General features: G+C 39.5%; 1 protein-coding gene across 10 annotated transcripts in view; it reads right to left on the bottom strand.

Annotated features, from left to right (window-relative positions):
• cpx (complexin) overlaps nucleotides 1–20,795 on the bottom strand; it is a 1,092,625-nt gene that overhangs the window by 313,976 nt on the left and 757,854 nt on the right. For 3 of the 10 annotated variants that reach the window (XM_065227130.1, XM_065227131.1, XM_065227132.1), the window contains exon 1: nucleotides 9,688–10,135. The exons of the other annotated variants lie outside the window; for them this stretch is intronic. In XM_065227130.1, the coding sequence (XP_065083202.1) occupies nucleotides 9,688–9,700 (13 nt within the window). In that variant the 5' untranslated portion in view covers nucleotides 9,701–10,135. Of the gene's footprint in view, nucleotides 1–9,687; nucleotides 10,136–20,795 lie in introns of those variants that run through there. 10 annotated transcript variants of the gene reach the window in all.

The following is a 20,795-nucleotide window of genomic DNA, read 5'->3' as shown; positions in this document are numbered from 1 at the left end:
GTGAGAGATAATCGCGATTACCACTACGCCACCGGTGCCGCTAGAAAACAAATCAAAGAAAAAAATCTTGGAATTCACTCACGAAATTCTTTCCCAGCATCATATGAAATTCCCTCTACATTTCCCTTCGGATAATTTGATAATTGATAATTGTCACAAGAATTCATTTAAAATCGTTTGCTTAGTTCTTTTTGAAATTCCTCAAGAAATTACTCTCATAGTTCGCCCTTCAGCAGTTGGATTCTCCTCAAAATTGGAATTATTAATATAATTGTCCCGAAATTCTCCGCAGAATTCTTATTAGGATGCCGGAAGTATTCTTTAAAAAAAACCCATGGAATGATTAATGAAAATCTTGGAGACCCTCGAGCCTATTCTCAGTGATGGATAACTACTAATACAACATTTTCGAAACTGCTAGTTTTAGCTTTTCCAGTATGGTAAAAATCGCTATCTCATTAAATCATCAACCGCCACGCATTTATCCGCAAAATTGTATTTACCAGCAGATACGCAAAATTTATCTGCTTTTGCCGGTACATAAAAGATAATGATAAGCACCGTAGTTTACGAGAACATAAACTAAATTCATAACTACCAAGCCCATCAATTTCAAGGTAGGTGACGACCTACATGTGACTACCGGCAGCTGAACTGTTTTTATCAGTTACCATTGCACGCAATAGGCGAATCCAATAGAAACTAAGCGATCGTTTTAGCCTCTGGCGGTTAATAGGGGAACCCTCAAAAGAGTGATAAGGGTGGAAATTTTCACCGTGAAGCATAGGAAGAGGACAATATTTTCACCATTCCTGATTAATTTATCCACCGCAGGTGCTTGAAATCATCATCCACTTGGAATATTATGTTTTCTGTATCGGGTTTGCAGTGATCCGGCTGGTGCTTCCATATATTTTTGATGAGAAAAATTAAGGTTTATTAAATTGTCCCAGCAGTTATGATCTTCCGGATTTTTAATGTATGGCTATTTCTGCTGGAAATCAGCTCAGCTCTGAAGATAATCGAAAAATACGACCACTCCCGATGGAAATTTTCAAGTTGTGCAATAGAATGTACATTGTTTCGAGTTTTTAAAATCGTCATAGGCTCTTTTCATGCACCATCAATGTAGAGTGCGCTAGCCGATTTTGAAAGGAAATGTCATCCAATCCATTTGTTTACATCATAATGACGATTTTCAAAACTCAAAACAATGTACATTTTATTGTACAACTTGTAAATTTCCATCGAGAGTGGTCGTATTTTTCGATTATCTACAAATCTGAACTGATTTACAGCTGAAATAACCACACATTAAAAATCCGGAAGATCATAACCGCTGGGACAATTTAATAAATCTTAATTTTTCTTATCAAAAATATATGGAAGTACCAGCCGGATCACTGCAAACCCGATACAGAAAACAAAATATTCCACGTGGATGATGATTTCAAGCACCTGCGGTGGATAAATTAATCAGGAAGGTGAAAATATTGTCCTCCTCCTATGCTTCACGATGAAAATTTCCACCGTCATCACTCTTTTGAGGGTTCCCCTATTAACCGCCAGAGGCTGAAACGATCGCTTAGTTTCTTTTGGATTCGCCTATTATCACAGAGAACAGACGTTCAAGCTCGGTCAGAATCTTGTGTAAAATAAGTGGGAACGTCGCCGTTACGTGGTGTTAGCATCTCCTGATTTTCTCTATAAATTTTCCACTTTCGACCAATTTGGCGCTAGTATCGATAAATTTTCTGTTGAAAATTGCCACTTGGCGCTACTAGCACTTAGTGTCTAGTGTAATTTGTGCAACGCCAGCGCCATCATGTTTTCAAAGAGGGTTTTTAAGTGGGGAAGTCGCCGTTAGTGGCACTTAAGTCGAATAGGAATCTTTACACAAGTTTTTAGAGAAATTTTGTTCGAGCCTCCATGTCTGTTCTCTGTGCTATTATGATGTAAACAAATGGATTGGAAGACATTTCCTTTCTAAATCGGCTAGCACATTCTACATTGATGGTGCATGTAAAGAGCCTATGACTATCGCTTCAAGCACAGATCACAGACCTCCAACTTCGGTCAGAAACTTGTGTAAAGATAAATGGAAACTTCGCCGTTACGTGGCGCTAGCATCTCCTGATTTCCTCTGGAAATCTTCCATTTTCGACCAATTTGGCGCTAGTATCGATAAATTTTCTGTTGAAAATTGCCACTTGGCGCTACCAGCACTTAGTGTCTAGTGTAAGTTGTGCAACATCAGTACCATCAGGTTGTCAAAGAGGGTTTTTATATGGGGAAGTCACCGTTAGTGGCGCTTTAGTCGAATAGGAATCTTTACACTAATTTTTAGAGAAAGTTTGTTCGAGCCTCAGCGTCTGTTCTCTGTGCTTCATGCCAGTGTAGATGAATTGCGTTTGTTTTGAAAAACTTCGTGACGTACACTGAGGACGATAAACTTAAGAACTTCATAAGGCTCAACTTATGAACGTCACATATGAATTTCATAAGTGTGACTTATGGATGATTTTCGTCTTACATGAGGTAGCTCTTATACGCCTTTAACCATTTCGTAGTTTGAACGCTTGAAAGAAGAGTGGTCAACACGGACCCCGTAATCTCAACGTCCATGGTTCGGTTCCAGTCTGCTTCGTTTTTTAATTTTTGTCAACACTTTTTTTAATAAGCCAAATTATTGAAATTCATACGGATTTCTTGTGGATGAAATTCATAAGTGATTCTTATGGAATTCTTCCGTTCTTTTGCCGCAGTGTACGAGTGAAATGTTTACAAAAATGAGTTCACTATCCATCGACGAATAAGCGATTGTTGAGGTTAACACTCTAACTTTATAGTACCCATTAATGAGTAAAATTTCACCCATTTTGAGATAAAGTAGGTTAACCCATTAAATGGGTTAACAATACTCATTACTGGGTACTTTCCAGTTACAGTCCAATTGCATGAACGCTTGAGTTTCCAACCCAACATTGTCAAAATTGGAAATGATACTTAAAAACAAAATAATCATTATCATTTTAAGCAAAATGATTATTTTGAATATTCTCTGAGTCTGAAAGATAACAAAACACGTTCCACCATAACAACAACACAGGCGGTAATGAAAATCCATGCGCACGGTAAGAAAAAAGAACCCAACGGAAAGATCACTTTTACCTACTTTTGATAAGTTTGTCTCCTTTTCTCCTTCTAATGCTGTCAAAAACGGAGGAGCAAAACCACCCAAAAGGGGTAGTAAAGTGTGGGAACCCTACGTTGAATATAATCATATTTACCTACTGTTGGGTACAACTAACTTACTTTTGGTTAAAAAGCCAGTGGAAAATTCCATACGAACTGCTGCATACAAGTAAATGAAAATTACTTTAACCCGCTTTACCTACTTTTGGGTTCCTGCACTATAGTGTCGAGATGAGTGATAATAACTTAATTTTGAGTACTTTTTTCTAACCGTGCACGAATAAACCAAAACAAAATTTGAAAATTTAATGTTGACTTCGAAGCTCAGCGGTTACCTTGATCAAGAAAATGTGGTCATGTCAAAATGCATGCAGGTAGTTGGTGTATCTTTTGATATTGCCCTGATTTTCAGCTAATTTGAGGCTGTGTTCCATTTGGTGAATTTTACATAAATTTGGCAGATGGAAATTTTTCAAATAAACCTGCTATTGTACCAGACTTATTTATGACGGACAAGGAATCAATTTTGACGCACACCTTCTCGAAAATCAGCCGATCAACAACAGAGGGATTTTCGAAGTGTCAAATTTAAGTGAAAATTCACCGAATGGAACACAGCCTGAGTGTATAAGAAGTAGTTTTAGTCAGAACTGACCTAAGCGGAAGAGGAGTCAACTGGCTTCTTACTCTTTTATCTCTATCTCTATCTCTATCTATATATATCTCAATCTATATGTTACGCACTTCAAATCGGCCAATCACGAGCTGGTTCGCGTTTGACAGAAAAGTGGTTCGTTTTCACCCCCGTATTGTCTCCTCTTCCTCTTAGAGTTGATGCATATATTATGTCACGCTCTAAGGGGGGAGGGGGGGGGTCTAAGATTTTGTGACAAGCAATGCGTTAGTTATAGGAAAAACGTCACGATAGGGGGGGAGGGTGTAATTTTTTGCTCGATTTAGCGTGACATTATTAATGCTTGGGCCCTTAAGCACTGACCGGCAGAAGTGGTTTTCATCGGTTGGTGGGGAAACGACCGGAAGTAGAACTGAATTTTCGGATATCGGCTTTTCATATAACACCGCAGTATTTTGATCCATCGTTAGATTCACACTCCGAACACGATGCCTCCGGTAAAATGTGTAACGGCAAATTGGCAATGTTTGAAAAATCATTGCTCAGCAATTTATCAATAGATTCAAAATCTATTGATATCGAATCAATCTTTGACAAATGTAGTTTCAAATGGCGTCAATAGATTTGAAAATCGTAAATAAATGGCTGAGCAATAATTTTTCAAACGTTCCAAGCTTGCCGTTACACATTTTACCGAAAGCATCGTGTTCGGAGTGTCATCAATATTATAATAATATCAGCGAAGCAAATCTTTTGGAATTGTCATCTGAATTTTCTTCTTGTTATTTTCCTCAGAATTTCATCGGAAGTCTACTGGAATTTTCACACAACGTCCATTTATCTTTCAATTCTACTCATATCTACCATGCAATTCTCCTTAGAGGCTGTCCAGAAGCCACGTGGACAGATTTTGAAAGATGTTGGACGCACTCTCCTTCACCTCCCAAGTAACATTGCAGGTTTTATCGCGATTTTATAGCATTCTTCAAGTCTGAATCATGGTCTACAGAACCCTCGTAAAACCAAAATTGTTACTTGGGCTGCGTGAGCAATCAGCAATATCAATTTTAATTATAAAAAAAAATATGAACCCAGATAGATACTCGAAAAACCTCACTCCTCCTTCATCTTTCCCCGCACTACTGTCCAAGTGGTACGTGGACAGTCACTTAGAATTCATGCAAAGATCACCTCACCTCAAATCCTTTCAAATTCTCCTCAAAATTAACTTTCAACATATTCCTATGTCTGCTATGAATTGTGAAATTCATCCAAGTTCTAATATAATAACATGGAAATCTTTCAAACCCGGTCGCTTCTGCGGTTTAGGTATAGAGCTTTTTGACGTTTAATCGGCGCACAAATTCAAGGAATGCGAGCAAGAGGGAAACAAATTAGTGGGGAAATAAACCATCCATTCATCTCTGTGTGCTAGATAGAGAAAGACGATAAAACGTCAAAAAGGTCTATACCGAAAGTGCACCACCGTACACCGACGTTGGCGTTGACGGCACCGTCGAAAAATTGTCTCTTCTAGAAAAGATTGACAGTTTCTTATCGGATTTTTCGGTGGAGTGAAAGGATAGTACGAAGTCTGCCATGTTTCACGCACAGTCTGACGTTTGCTTATGGATTTTACCACAGGAGTAAAGAGCTACAGAGTCACCGTCAACGCCACTTATTCAGGATGTAGATATCAGGCAGCGTTGCCAGATATACCGATTTCCGAACTAGATACCGATATACAGATAAGATTCCTCAGAATACTGATTTTTAAAATTATATAATTATATAATTATAATAATTAGTATTGCCTACCCGCGCTCGAATTTCGGAGAAAATTACTGTCAGAGACTTGTATCATTTTGAATAACTCAAATTTTTGGAGCCATCAACATACTGAAAAAAAAAATCATCTTTGAAAATGTCATATGCTTAACACTCTTTTGACTAATTTTTCCATTTCTTCACCGTTTTTGGCTACCCATGAATCGTGAAACTGTCGATGGCTCTTTCTGGTTATTTCTAGAGAATCGCGAAATAACATTATTTAACTTCCATAAGTGTTTGTTCATATTTTACTTCCTGAATTTTCTTCCACCTTACACCATAACTTATGTTTTGATTCCTCCCGAAAACTTATTTCAACTTCCCTTGGAAGCTTCTTCAGCCATCGCTCGAATGGTTCTTCCGTCTTCTGCCACCTGTTTTTGTTTTGTTTTCAAGTTCCCCTGAACTTCTGGGATGTTTCCAGATTTTTATTGCGGATTCACACTAGCTGCAGAAACTTTCAAGAAGTTCTGAGACTTCAGAAAAGTCTAGGCTTTTCAGTAAGTTCTGATAAATTAAAGATAATTTCATTAACTTCTGTTCAAATTCCAAAACCCGAAAATTTCAGGAAAGTCCAGCAAACTCCATTGAACTTATGAAAACATCAGAAATATTTTGGAAAGTTCAAAGAACTTTAGGGAAATTTAATGGTTTTCAGGAAAGTTTCATATGGTTCAGAGAATTGAGCGAACTTTAGATAAGCTCCGTGAACATCAGGACAGATCAATTAATTTCAAGGAAATGCTGATATTTTAAAGGATTTCCGAGAAACTCAGGCAATGTTTCACAAATTTAGGAAACTTAAGGGAAGTTACATGAACATAAGAACATTGCGAGAACATTTTATGGGAAATTCCGTGCTTTTTAATGGCAGTGCCAACAATTAAAATTAAAAAAATCAGGAAGACCAGAGATCTTCAATGCTAATGATACAATAAATTCAAGAAAAATGTAAGAGCACTTAAGAAATTTCGTAATCTTCAAAAAAGTCCAGTTACCTTCAAAGATGATTATAGATATTCAGGTAGCCTCATTTTAATCAGGGAAGTTCCGAGTACTTGTAGGATGATCAGAGAACTCTAAAACAGCCCCATTAACTTTAAAAAAAAAATTACAAGAATTTTTAAGGAATTCCGTGGAATTATGGAATATTTCTAAGTGCATTTCAGGCATGTTCCGAAAACTTCAGGGGCATTGCAGGGTCTTCAGGGATGTTTTATGAATATCAGAAAAAATTGCTGGATCATAAGAACATCCCCGAGAAATCTCTTTCTTCCGGAATTATGTCCTTGTTTCTTCCGACTGTTCCGTAGGCGCTCTGGCATCCGAATTTCTTCAGAAGTTTCTTGCAATCTACCTTAGGAACTATCTGCCAGCGTCTCCAAGAAGTTTCTTCCGTCTTGTTCTGGAAGTGTGTCCATAAGCCATAGGTTTTCGACTTTTATTGGAAGGGTTTTCCGAACTTCTTCTGGCTTACCCTAGAACTGGCTACTTCTGGAATTTACTTCCATTATCCGAAACTTTTCTGGCTTCCTTTGGATGTGATATCCGATTTTTTTTCCGATGATTTCTTTGAATATTCAGTACAAGTCTCAATTCTTGTCTTGGTAGTTTTCTTTCAGAATTTTCCGATCATAGTCCAAAAGTTAAAATTTTCTCTTTCAGAAAATTAAAATAGTAAATACCGATAAATACCGATTTTTTAAAACCTTCGATACCGATAAAATTTAAAACAAACTGGTAACATCAGGTGAACGCTGGTAGGCGCCACTCGGTGTAGCTACACGGTAACCGCAAAATACCCAATAATAACTATAAAAGACTCAATATGGACTACAAAGTAAGCTTTTTTTTAGGGAAACTTGGACTACCCTAATAAAACAATACCATACTCGAACGATAACTCAAATGGTTTATATAATACCCTGAACACTTTGTTGAACAAAATAACCATCCACATTTTATTAGGGTGCCCATTAAATGAGTAAAAAAAACCCATTTATGAGTATAAGTTACTCATAAATAAATTCTTATTAGTACTTGTAATTATCCATAAATGGGTAGTCCCAGCTTCCCTCGAAAACGCTTACTTTGTACTCATTATTGGGTACACCACAAAGACAAAAATGAAATTAGCTCGACTTGAGTGGTACGTGCTAATAGTACGTGCAGACTACAGAGTTATAACATGCTATAGCGCTATCTTGATGGTGATTTCGGTGTTGCAATTATTTGACAACCGTTATAACATGTTATAACTGCTCACCCAACAAACAATTTGAGTTGATCGACAGTTATTTTTTAGTTCAAGAAGCTTAAGCGCTGTCCAGACTGAGCAGTTATAACATGTTATAACGGTTGCCAAATAATTGCAACACAGAAACCACCATCAAGATAGCGTTATAACATGTTATAACTCTGTAGTCTGAACGTACTATTACGTTTGCCTGAACAAGCTCTTATTCAACATTCAATGTTTGTTGGGCAGTCAGGATAGCGCTTAACACCATCATCAGGTAGAGCGAAATATCTCCAACCTGATGGTGTCGTCAGTTTCCGTGCGGAAGCATACATTTTTGACTAGTTGACGTTTGCATAATTGTTTACAAAAGCAGATACCTACGTCTATTTGAAAATTCATCATTGGTATAGACAAAGCAAGCAAACGATTTGTCCCGCGACAACCGATGCTCGAACAAATTTCCAGCACAAAATTGAAAAACTTTTGCGCTTTTCGATGAAGAATTCAACCCCTTTTTGCTGTCGATAATGACGACTCGTAGAGTTGTAGGGAGCATCTTGGAAATTTCCGAAAAAGGGTGAAAATATAACAACTTTACAACTTCTTGATTGCATTCTCGAGGCTGCCGCCGAGCAGTCGGTTTCTTGAGAAAGGCAGAGCTCAGCGGCCGGAGCCGGAGAGTTGAGATTATCTTTCAAATTAGGTAAAAATGATAGCAGAAACTTTACCCTCGCCAACAACTAGCGTGAGCGGACGAGGTCTGTGTGAGATGAATCGCAGGATGATGGAGATGTTTTCCGCGCGGAAACTTCTGACGTCCGAGATAACGAATAGAAAATTGAGCAGTCATGCTACCAAGTTAACAATGATGCACTTTTAAAAGAGTTGCTTTATTAGATCATAAGGTTAATTTCTGTTGCAAATTACTTCGTAAAGTAATATTTTAAATATCCAGCGTTACGTATTCTGGGTTGCCTTTTAAAACGCCATCTGTTAACCAACTGAGGCTACAACTTTCCATGCTCCTCGAGGAGGTCATAAAAGTTCACGCCTGCTCATTGGTAACCAGAAGCAACAGGTAGTTGCCCCTCCCGGTCAGCTGACTCTAGGATCAACAGGTGCCCTTCCACCGCGCACCTCTAGCCAGTGTGTCAATTTTGACAACTGCTCTAATGCATAAATCGTTAATATTTGAAACAAACATCATTCGGGAGGGTACGGAAACATCTAATCAAACATTTTTGTCGATTTTCCCCGAAACCACTTATACTTGAAACGAAAACAAACTGCGACGTGAAGTGCCTGCCGTCGGCCTATATTTAGGCGTTCAACCCCCAGCCACACACGGAAAGGCCAAGGGTTGCTGCTTGATCGATTTTTCCCACTCTCACTCGCTCACGCTCTCTGTGTGTGAGGTAGGGCAAAATAATACCGCAATGAAGTACAAACGAGCACCCGTCGCCGTTGGCCACGCGCCACGGCGCGTGTCCCATCGCTTCGATACCTGCTTTGGCAAAAAGTTATATTTACACAGAAAATGGTTTCGATTGCAATTGTTTTGTTGTGACAGTTGCGTCAATGATGATTGATGAATTTGATGATTAATTTATGAACGGTGCGCTTCTACTGACAACTGTGTCTGGCGTCACATTGATCTAGCAGTAGAGACTGAGATAGCGAGTTCGTCGATTCGTTCGAAAATAATCAGAGGCTTATCAACCCCAGCCGGCTGATAAGCACATCTGACGTGGCCAAGGGTGAAGCGTTGGAGTTTTCCCTACATTACCCAGAAAATTCATCTCTTCTCGAGGCGCCGCTTCGCACTAACCGCTAGCTGCCACTGGAGGACGCCGTTTTGCTTACGTTAGAACACTATGAAACCACCACCGAGCTTGAAGGTTTACGCTTTTGTTACTTTTGGTTGAAGTTGCAAAAAATACTCACTCGAAAAGTTAAACTTGAAACTACTTGTTCTACCGAGAATAAAAAACGAAAGACACGCGGTTCAGCACGACTTTATAGTATCACCATTTTATTTGGGTCACAGCATTCAGTTTCACAGTCACAGTTGCTTCGCAGTGGGCCAACAGAAGGGCCCTTCCAGTCTCGTCCCTTCCAAGTGTTGTGTGTCCCGCTGCAGTGTCGTATCGAGAGCGCGACTCGTCGGAACGGCACACACTGCCTGAGGTCTCTCGCCCCTGCTGGTCTGTTATTTACTGACGCACCGTGTGCACTGAACTAAAATTTGAAACCGTCCCCACGTAGCAGCAAAAGCCTTTGGCCGGCTGCCAAGTTGCGTTCGGGTTAGCTTCGGATCCCCCCGGCTCGTCGTCGTCGATCGACTTTCCACATCTCACGAGAGAAAAAAAAAAGTTGTCCCGTGGAGAGTCATCCTCCCAACGTATCCCTATACGAGGCCCTATCCGTACACGACATCGATACAACCACACGAACACTACAATCCCAAACCGTCTTCACAGCGCGCATGTCCAAGGATTTCCACTGGAAGCTATTCCCATCGTCATCTTCGTCGTTGTCGACATCATCATCGTTTTCCGAACTGGAAAGCTCCGGACTTGGCTTTCCAACGCATTCCAACTGGAATGCACCCCGACCGTCGACGGATGGATGGACATACACAGCAAAATGATAAACTACTAAACACTTGCTTATCACCCCTCCCCCTCCCTCCACACACACTTTCCGTTCGTACCATTTCCAACGACGACGAACGAACCGGGCCCGAGTGTAGATCCCGAATTGCCAAGAAATTAGCATTACAGAGAAACCATTTTTCGGAATTAGGTACTCTATAGGGACACACTCTAAATTTGGAACAAGTGGCGCTTTTGGGGCTCGCTTCACCACAAGATGGAAATTGGTGGTCTTCTCAAGTTTTCCCCGACCCCCCTCGCTGTGCTTCCGAAAGGACTCGGTGAATTTTTGTCCCGCCACTTATGGTGATGGATGGATGGGTGGTTTGCGCCCAGTGAAATAGATGCTCGAGGGATCGCTTAACCACACACACAGTGAAGTGGCATATTGTTTCAGTTTTAAGCCTAATGGACAACTGTTTGAACGGGGTAATCTGAAGGAATTAACCAGCCCAGTGACAGGGTCTACACGGCGAATGAGAACGACCCAAATTTGAGTTTAGTTCATTCATAATCGCCAAAAGTGCAGGAACTCAGCGATGAGTAAATTTGCCTCATGTTTTCCCAGGTTTTTCCAGGATTCAGGATCCAGGAGGGCAGTACATTGAGCGAAATCTATCCTTCCTCAACTCAATACCGAATTCAGTACAGTATTGGCAACAAAGGAAGAGAAATTTGTTCACCATGATGTGACAATTAATCATGTTTTGTTGTTTTTGACATCATCCACATCCAGAGGGCCAGTCACTTCGAATGTATGGGAATGGTAGGAAACCATTTGGAAATGCATGAGAATTTTCAGTTTTTATTCATTATCGTCTTTATGGGCAGTTTTAGGTTCATGAAAATTGCACGAGTACATTACTATGGTGATAAGGTAAACACTCGTTTATTTGTTTCCTTCTGTGAAAGCATATTTAGTCAGAAATCGTGGATTTTCTGATATTCTCCATACTGCAAAAATGATTTTCCTACCACTGAAGGGACGACATCTCTCGGATCTTCAGTATTTCTACTACTCAAATCATATAATTAATTGGGAAAGCCTACGATGTTTCTCACACTCAGTGCAAATGAGATGAAGTGGCCCCATTTGTTGAATCTCCTACATCGATTGTCAGAAGGCCACAATGGCAATGACTTAACAGATCCAATCCTGGAATTGACTGCACTACAAAGAGCAACTCTGGTCAATGATGATCCAGTCACGTGCTGTGTGTACTTCATCAAGCTGGTTGACACGATTGAATTTCAGCACCGTGGAAGTCCTCACGCGCACATCTTGCTATGGCTTAACAATCAGTGAAAGTAAGCCAAAAACTCCAGGTGCAACAGTATCATTTTTTTTTAACTCTTTATTTGTTTCAAATTCAAAATAAATTACATTTCATTTTTAACCTAGGTGCTCCAGTTACTGCAGTAACGTACCAGCCTTAATTGTTATGATATATATCTAAGTGTTTTTACATTGTTCATGTCTTGGCAATTCAGTATTTTAAACAGGTTTTTTAACCTGCATGTCAGTATAACAATTGATATCTTAAAACTAAAAACTAAAACTAAATCTTATCTAAGTATAAAGGGAATTAATCGTTGCAATTGAGGATTGCAACGATTTTAGGCTGAAATTATTCATTATTTTGTTGGACATTTGTTCTAAAGTCTCAACATTCGAAATTCTATGTACCTCAGTAGTACTGTACCAGGGAGGCAACTTCAAAATCATTTTCAGAACTTTGTTCTGAATCATTTGAAGTGTTTTTTTTCCTGGTAGTGCAACAACTAGACCATAGTGGCACAGCGTAAAGCATGACTGGTCTAAAAACTTGATTAAATATTAAAAGTTTATTCGTCAGGCAAAGTTTGGATTTCCTGTTTTTAAGAGGATACAAACATTTTATAAATTTGTTACATTTGGCTTGAATGCCCTCAATGTGATCTTTTAAAGTTAATTTTTGGTCAAGTATTAATCCAAGATATTTCACTTGGTTTGACCAGGAAATTGGAACTCCGTTCATAGCGACTATGTGACTACTACTAAGTTTCAAAAACGAAGCTCTAGGCTTATGTGGAAATATTATAAGTTGAGTTTTGGAAGCGTTGGGAGAAATCTTCCATTTTTTGTAAATAAGAAGAGAAAATATCTAAAATATTCTGCAGTCTGCTGCAAATAACACGAAGACTTCTTCCTTTAGCGGAAATTCCTGTGTCATCAGCGAACAAAGATTTGTGGCAACCCTGAGGCAAATCAGGGAGGTCCGAAGTGAAAATGTTATACAATATAGGCCCAAGAATGCTACCCTGAGGTACTCCTGCTCTAACAGGTAGTCGATTAGATTTGGAATTTTGATAATTTACCTGCAGAGTTCTGTCAGTTTAATATTTCTGAACTAATTTCATAATGTAAAGTGGAAAATTAAACTTTTTCAATTTAGCAATCAAACCTTCATGCCAAACACTGTCGAATGCTTTTTCTATGTCTAGAAGAGCAACTCCAGTTGAGTGGCCTTCGGATTTGTTTGAACGAATTAAATTGGTAACTCTTAAGAGTTGATGAGTAGTTGAATGCCCATGGCGAAATCCAAACTGCTCATCTGCAAAAATTGAGTTCGTATTGATGTGAAGCATCATTCTATTTAAAATTATCTTTTCAAAAAGTTTACTTATTGAAGAAAGCAAACTTATTGGGCGGTAGCTAGAAGCTTCAGCTGGATTTTTATCCGGCTTCAAAATTGGAACAACTTTTGCATTTTTCCATTTATCAGGAAAGTATGCCAAATGGAAACATCTGTTAAATAATTTTACCAAGAAAGACAAGGTACTCTCTGGGAGTTTTTTGATGAGGATATAGAAAATTCCATCATCACCTGGAGCTTTCATATTTTGAAACTTTTTAGTTATAGACCTTACTTCGTCCAAATCAGTCCCCCAGGAATCATCAAAAATATTTTCCCGAGAGAAAATATTCAGAAAATCCCGAGCAACCTGATTCTCAATAGGACTAGTAAGACCCAAACTGAAATTATGGGAACTCTCGAATTGCTTAGCAAGTTTCTGAGCTTTTTCCAAATTTGTGATCAAAATTTTACCACCTTCTTTAAGCGCTGGAATAGGCTTTTGAGGTTTTTTCAAAATTTTTGTGAGTTTCCAAAAGGGTTTGGAACTCGGGTCTAATTTAGAAATATTATTTTCAAAAGTTTTGTTCCTCAGGGCAGAGAATCGCCTTTTAATTTGTTTTTGCAAATCCCGCCAGATAACCTTCATGGCAGGATCGCGTGTTCTTTGATATTGTCTCCTACGGACATTTTTAAGACGGATCAAGAGCTGAAGATCGTCGTCTATTATAATTGAATCGAATTTAACCTCGCATTTTGGTACTGAGGCAGCTCTTGCTGCAACTATAGAAGTAGTCAGAGATTCAAGAGCATAATTAATTTCATCTTTGGTTTGCAAAGGAATGTTTGGATCGAAGTTATATTCCATAAATGTTCGATACTGCTCCCAATCCGCTCTATGGTAATTGAAAGTAGAGCTGTTGGGATTACAAATTATTTCTTGGGATATTTCAAAAGTTACTGGAAGGTGATCAGAACCGAAGTCAGCATGGGTAACCAGTTGGCTACAAAGTTGACATGAATCAGTTAAGACCAAATCAATAGTGGAGGGATTTCTTGCAGAAGAAAAGCATGTTGGGCTGTTTGGATATTGAATAGTGTAATAACCTGCAGAACAATCATCAAACAAAATATTACCATTGGAATTGCTTTGAGCATTATTCCATGAGCGGTGTTTTGCATTAAAATCACCAATAATGAAGAATTTAGACCTATGACGGGTAAGTTTCTGGAGGTCACCCTTGAGAAAATTATTTTTCTGGCCTACGCATTGGAATGGCAAATAGGCAGCTATAAACGTAAGTTGTCCAAATTTTGTTTCAACAGAAACTCCCAAAGTTTCAAAAACTTTGGTTTCAAATGAAGAAAGAATTTTATGTTTGATTCGTCTATGAATAATGATGGCAACGCCACCACAGGGTCCATCAAGACGATCATTTCTATAAATCAAGTAATTTGCGTCCTTCTTAACCTTATGGTCAGGTTTAAGGAACGTTTCAGTTATAACGGCAATATGCACGTTATGAACTCTCAAAAAGTTAAATAGCTCGTCTTCATTATCTTTAAGAGATCGAGCATTCCAATTTACAATATTTAATGCTTTAAAATCCATTACTGAATTTTAAAGTCATGACAATATTATTTGCAAATTTTACTCCAGTTTGAATAGCATCAAACATGGAGTTAGATTTAAGCATATCAGAAATCATGTCAATTAATGATTTCTGTAAAAAGTCCATTTTAGGGGCAGTAATGCTTCCTAAGTCAAAATTGTCAAAATTTCCGTTAGAATTACTTTGGTTAGTATTTTGATTTCTACCCGCTGCAATAGCAGCATAGGTAGCTCCATTTACTCGCTGAACATTGTTAGCAGCGAGGGGAGTAGGTACAGATGAAAAATTTGAAGCAGGGGTGCTATTTGTACCTACGGGTACGAATGTAGAATTTGTTCCTCGCTGACCGTTGTTAACAGCAGAGGAATTTGTACCTGGTCGGAAACGTGGAGCGTTTCTTACCTGTCGGTTAGAACGAGATTGTAGGATCGCTTTGCGAGTCTTACATTCCCAAAAATTGGATTTGTGGTTTTCACCACAATTTGAACATTTAAATTTCTTAGGATCTTCCTTCACAGGACAGTCGTCCTTTGCGTGAGAGGAATCACCACAATTCATGCATTTAGCTGGCATGTAGCAATTTTTAGTTCCGTGACCCCATCCCTGGCACTTACGACACTGAGTGAGGTTTTGGAAATTTCCTCCAGTCTTCCTGAAGTGTTCCCACTTCACTCGGACATGGAGCATAAGGCTAGCTTTTTCTAAGGCCTTAAGGTTGTTTAGTTCACTAGACTTGAAGTGAACTAAATAAAATCATTAGAAATCCCGTTGCGCGAATCGCCAGGACGGGATTTCATTTTCATTTTGATTACTTGGAGTGGCACAACTCCAAGTAATTTTGCCAGTTCATCTTTGATCTGATCCAGGGATTCACCACTGGGCAGTCCTTTCATGACAACCTTGAACACACGTTCAGTTTTGGTGTCGTAAGTAAAAAAATTGTGCTTCTTCTCAGTAAGATACTTGAGAAGACATTTAAATCCGTCCAAGGTTTCAGCCAATACACGGCATTCACCCCGACGTCCAATTTGTAGTGAAAACTTAACTTTCACGAAATTCAAAAGTTCCATGCGAAGAGCATGGAAATCGGTAGTGGTTATCACAATAGGGGGAATCTTTTCCTTCTTGGCATTAAGCCGGGAAAGTTTACTAGAATTTTTCTTGGATGATGGATCATTCTCATCATCCGTGAGCAAATCAAATTGATTACTCAAATTAATTTCTTCAGAAGGGGGGTCAAGAGTTTGCCCCTTTCTTTTGCGTTTAGGCGCCATGGCGGCAGTAAATTTTTATCCAAATCGACTTCCAAGCAGATTACTATAAGAATCTGAAGGATCGAAGAGGAATTTTCCAAATCGATATCCAAGAAGGATTACCTCGGGTAGGGTCCAAACAAGGATCGAAGAGGAATAAGAGTTGAACAAGGTAGAAATTTTACAGGTTGAGCACTGAAAAGTGCTGTTTAAATTTGTTGTAGCTTTAGGTAGTAGTAACACTTCCTTCAGCAAAAAGCAAATAGATCCGCACGGCAAGAGAGCACGATGCGGACTGCAACAGTATCATGGTATTCATGTCTGTACTACGATCGGCCCTTTTCAGGGCCACCAAGATTTTCCAAAAGAGTTAAATTTCTGAACATGTCCCAACTAATATTTATATCAAAAGCTTCTTTTCAGGGCAATCATAGTCATACTAAAGAGTATCAACAGAGAGAACCCCGCTCAAATTCCTATTCCTACAAAAAACACAAGTCCTGCTGCAGTTAACAAATAACATTTATTATATAAGACCACGTAGTCCGACGTTACCATTGCGTACAACCCCAGAGGGCTGTCCCTAGTAGTTTTTCAAAAGTTCTTTCATCGATTTATCATTTAACGTAAAATAACACCTTAGAACTAAAAAAAATATCACCATCGACTAAAAAAAAATCCGTAGGAATCCGTAGATTTGAATAAGTCTACGGAATTGCATAGAAAAAAATCTGGCATCTCTGAAAGCGTTTTCTACGTAGTCACAAAGCGTTCGTTTCACCGATTCACTTTGCCCGTTTGCACTTGTTCAACGCATAGTTCGGTTATGTTCGCAACACGGGAACCGAAGGAAGGTTGTGGAACTGTCGTCTTTCGGTTCGCTTTATAGATGCTGAACGAATAGACAGTGCTTAACAACCGAACGCAAGGTGCTCGTTCGTTGCTCGCTTTCGTTCCAGGTGACATCACTGCGTGTATCAGCCTTGTATTGCAAACATGCGAATTAGTGGGATTGTTGGTTACTTGGGAAATCATGACTGGCACTGTATGTAAACAAAGTATTTTTGACAAATCTATCTGTCAAGATATCCGATATGATGTTCACGACAAACTGAAGCTATATAGATTTGAATTTAAACACTTTCTTGTGTTTGAATATTTTCCAGCTTTTTGCTCAAGTTACTCCACTGTGCATAGTCGAGATGACATTAAATTCGTCTTTTGTTGAAGTGCAGTCAATTTGGATGCACCTCATCAATCTTTGTAGAAATTCAGCGAGCTCTAGAGAAGTTTAGTGAATTTTGTAGAAATTCTGAGAACTTTGTTGAAGTTCAGGGATTTTTCATTGACTTCATAGAACTTCGTTAAAATTAAGGGATTTTGTTGAAGTTCAGGGCACATCGTTAAACAGCTTGGAACTTCGTAGAGCTTCGTAGAAATTCAGAGATATTCGTAAAAATTCAAGAAACTTTATAGAAGTGTAAACTTTATACAAGCTGGGGGATGTTCGTGGAAGTTTTTATTTTTATTTTATTATAGTCACTTTAACGCTCTTGGGTCATTCGTGACTTGTCCGGGGGTAGGATTTTGAAATCTTTGACTTTGGCGTGAGAGGTATGGATGCAAACCACTACGCCGGGGTCGCCCCCACGGAAGTTAAGGAAACATTGGATAATATCAGGAAATCTCATAAAAGTTCTGATAATTTCTTTTGATTTCAGAAACCATTTTCAGAAAATCAACAATAATCGTCAAAGTGCATAAAAGCTCATTGATCGTTCTGGATAGTTTTGGGAACTTCGTTTAATTTCAAGGAAAATTCAAATGTTTGAAAATAATCGCCGAAAAGGTTGAGGGTCTTTCGGGGATGCAGTCATATAGATTTGGTAAGTGTTTGAGCTGAACATTTTCAACCATTTGGATTGAGTCATTCTGGGCATTTCAGAAGTGTTGGATTTGTTAAGATCCGAGAACTGGTCTCAGTGCATATTTTTGAACTCCGTGAGTTTTTTCTTTGCACTGAATTTTCAATGTCTTGGAAAGTTTTATTTGTTGTGTTAGAATTTTTCAAGAGTTTATCTTATGCAAGTTCCTGAAATCTTCACTTATTGCAACTAGGTGTACGAAAAAAAAAACTTCATATCAATTACCAACCAAACTAAACGGCAGATTCCAGTTGACAGTTGATCAACTTTTTAATAGCATGAAAACTATTCTTTGAGAACAGTTTTCTTAGCAGTGCTTGCCCTCATTTCAGGCACATCACACCATTAAAAATAAACTCCTGAAGCCATTTCAGAATCATTCTCAATTACACTCTACCGTCCAGTACAAGGGCAGGAAGGGAAACGGAAGGAACCCATCAGAAGCACCACACCAACTAGCCGTACAAGAAATCGCCATTCCTCAAGCTTGACGCTAAGAAGCTTACGTCTCAAGGCATTAGGCAGTGCTTAAGAAAATGCCAGCAGAGACAAAAGGAATGCAAAAACCGCATCGCTCGCTCACCCCCTCTTGCCCATCTCGCACAAACCACCACCCTTTATTGGGATCATTATTCGAAAAGTGCGTGCTATAGAGAGACAGCGCGGTCTGCAAACGACAAAGAATTTCCTGTCCCCGATACCTTCCTTCTGCAAATCAACTTTTTAGCCTCTCCGCTATTATCCTTCCACTTCTTCTTGCAAGGAAAAACCGACTAGGAAAGCAGAAAATCCCATTTTCCGCCGGCAGAAAGCCACTCGTCGTGCATCATAATAGGCACGGAGTTCTCATACACCCCACCTTCGTCGCACCCTTCTAAGGTCAAACCCTGCATGTGCTGCTGGCGAGAAATTCTCAACCGTCTTTTGTGCATATATAGACAGAGCAGGCCGACAAGTGAAAATGACGATGATGAAGATGATCCTTTCAACATTGTTCTTCCAAACCCTCGAACGTGTTCCCATCGGAGAAAAGTCATCCCACCACATTGCCGTACGTGTGCGAGCAAGGAGAGTGGGATCAAGGGAGCAAAACCGGAAGGTGGCTCTATCGTCTTGCTTCCTTCCTGCTGCAGAAGGACAGATTCCGACTCTCTCTCTCTATGTCTCTCTCCAAGGCAGAACATTTCCTTCCGTCCCATTCGGAATACTTGTGATTAATTGAAATTGTTTTGCTGCTGCTGCTGCTACCGTTGATGATGATGATATTCACTGTCCTATCAATATTTGACGCCTAGACAACCGTCAGTCGTTTGGAATAATCTCGAAGGCGGCTGACTGACGGTGGCCACAGGTCCGGCTCCATGAGTCGCCTCTTCGGGCGGTGGGCGTTTGAGTGTGCTCTGGAGTGTGACATTTTTATGCAGATCGCTTTGTTCTTCTTTGGAAGCCATCGGTAGGGACGTCTTTATGTACAAGTGCGTTCGTCCTGCTGTGAGGTAGGGTATACAAGCATTAAGCTGATACGGTGCACCGTGGGTGGGAATTTCCTTCTTGTTTCGTGACTTTGATGCTCCTTACACGGGTTTATGCCTGCTCTCAACTTTTTGTTCTTCAAAACACTTCCACAGTTGAGAGCAATATTGGGTCAACCATTTCGGAAATTGTATATTGTGTGGCAAGCACAACGATTCACCATGCTCAGGGAATCGAACACGCCTTCATCATCAAGATGGATGTTTAAGGTGCACTTTTAAGCAATGATACCACTGAAGAAGCGCACGTACACTGAGAAATAACTATTTTTACACGTGATGTTATCCGTCTTTGACGAAATCATGGAACGTAAACAAACAATTCATGTAAACTTAAGCGTTTTTTTTATAATCCATATATTTGTCAAGGCTCAAATGCGTTAGCTTTGCGGAGCCGAATATTTTTTACATTAATATAATTTCTTACAACTAATGTTAGTAGAACGGGGGCCGATTACTCGCGGCTTACTCGAGATTAGAGATTACATTTATTGATCATTTGGAGAGAGGACAAGGGAAAGCATTTTGAACTAATTTAAAACTTAAACGTAAAGGATGACTAAAACACAACACATTAAACACATACATGAACAGCTTTAAGAAAGTCGTAAATAAGGTTCATAAAGACGATATCATGGCAAGCCAAGACGTTTCTAATTGGCTTAAAGGGTTGTTTTCCTCGGACCCTAAGGGAATCACACAGAACGGATCTCGCCTCATGATGCAAGGAGCAGGACCAAACAACATGCTCGATGTCGTGATAACCGTTTCCACAGGTACATAAGTTGCTGTCGGCAAGCGTAATACGGAAGAGGTGGGCGTTTAATGAACAGTGATTGGACATGAGCCTGGACATTACACGAATAAAATCACGACTCATATCCAACCCTTTGAACCAGGGTTTGATCGACACCTGTGGGACAATAGAATGTAGCCATCTTCCCAGATCACCAGCATTCCACTTTTGTTGCCAGTTGGCGAGGACTTACTGACGAGAAATCGTGAAAAATTCGTGGTAGGCGATTTGTCGCTCGTAAATATCGCCTTCCATAGCGCTCACCTTGGCCAGCGAGTCCACTTTCTCATTGCCCGGGATAGAGCAATGAGAAGGGACCCATACCAAAGATGATGATATGCGAGCTGTTTGCTAAAGCACTCAATGACGATCGTATTTCCTGGAGGAAATACACCGAGTGTTTCATCGGCCTCATTGAACGCATAGCCTCCAGGGAGCTTAGGCTATCCGTAAAAATAAAATAATGGTCAGGTGGAAGTGAGGCAATACGCTCTAACGTGTACGAT

This window comes from Ochlerotatus camptorhynchus, unplaced genomic scaffold (assembly GCF_037179485.1).
Source record: "Ochlerotatus camptorhynchus isolate MF236.1 unplaced genomic scaffold, CSIRO-AGI_Acam_v1.1 ptg000266l, whole genome shotgun sequence".
NCBI classification, from domain to species: Eukaryota; Metazoa; Arthropoda; class Insecta; order Diptera; family Culicidae; genus Ochlerotatus; species Ochlerotatus camptorhynchus.
The sequence above is the reverse complement of the archived record's forward strand: the minus strand, read 5'-3'. Positions and strand labels throughout refer to the sequence as shown.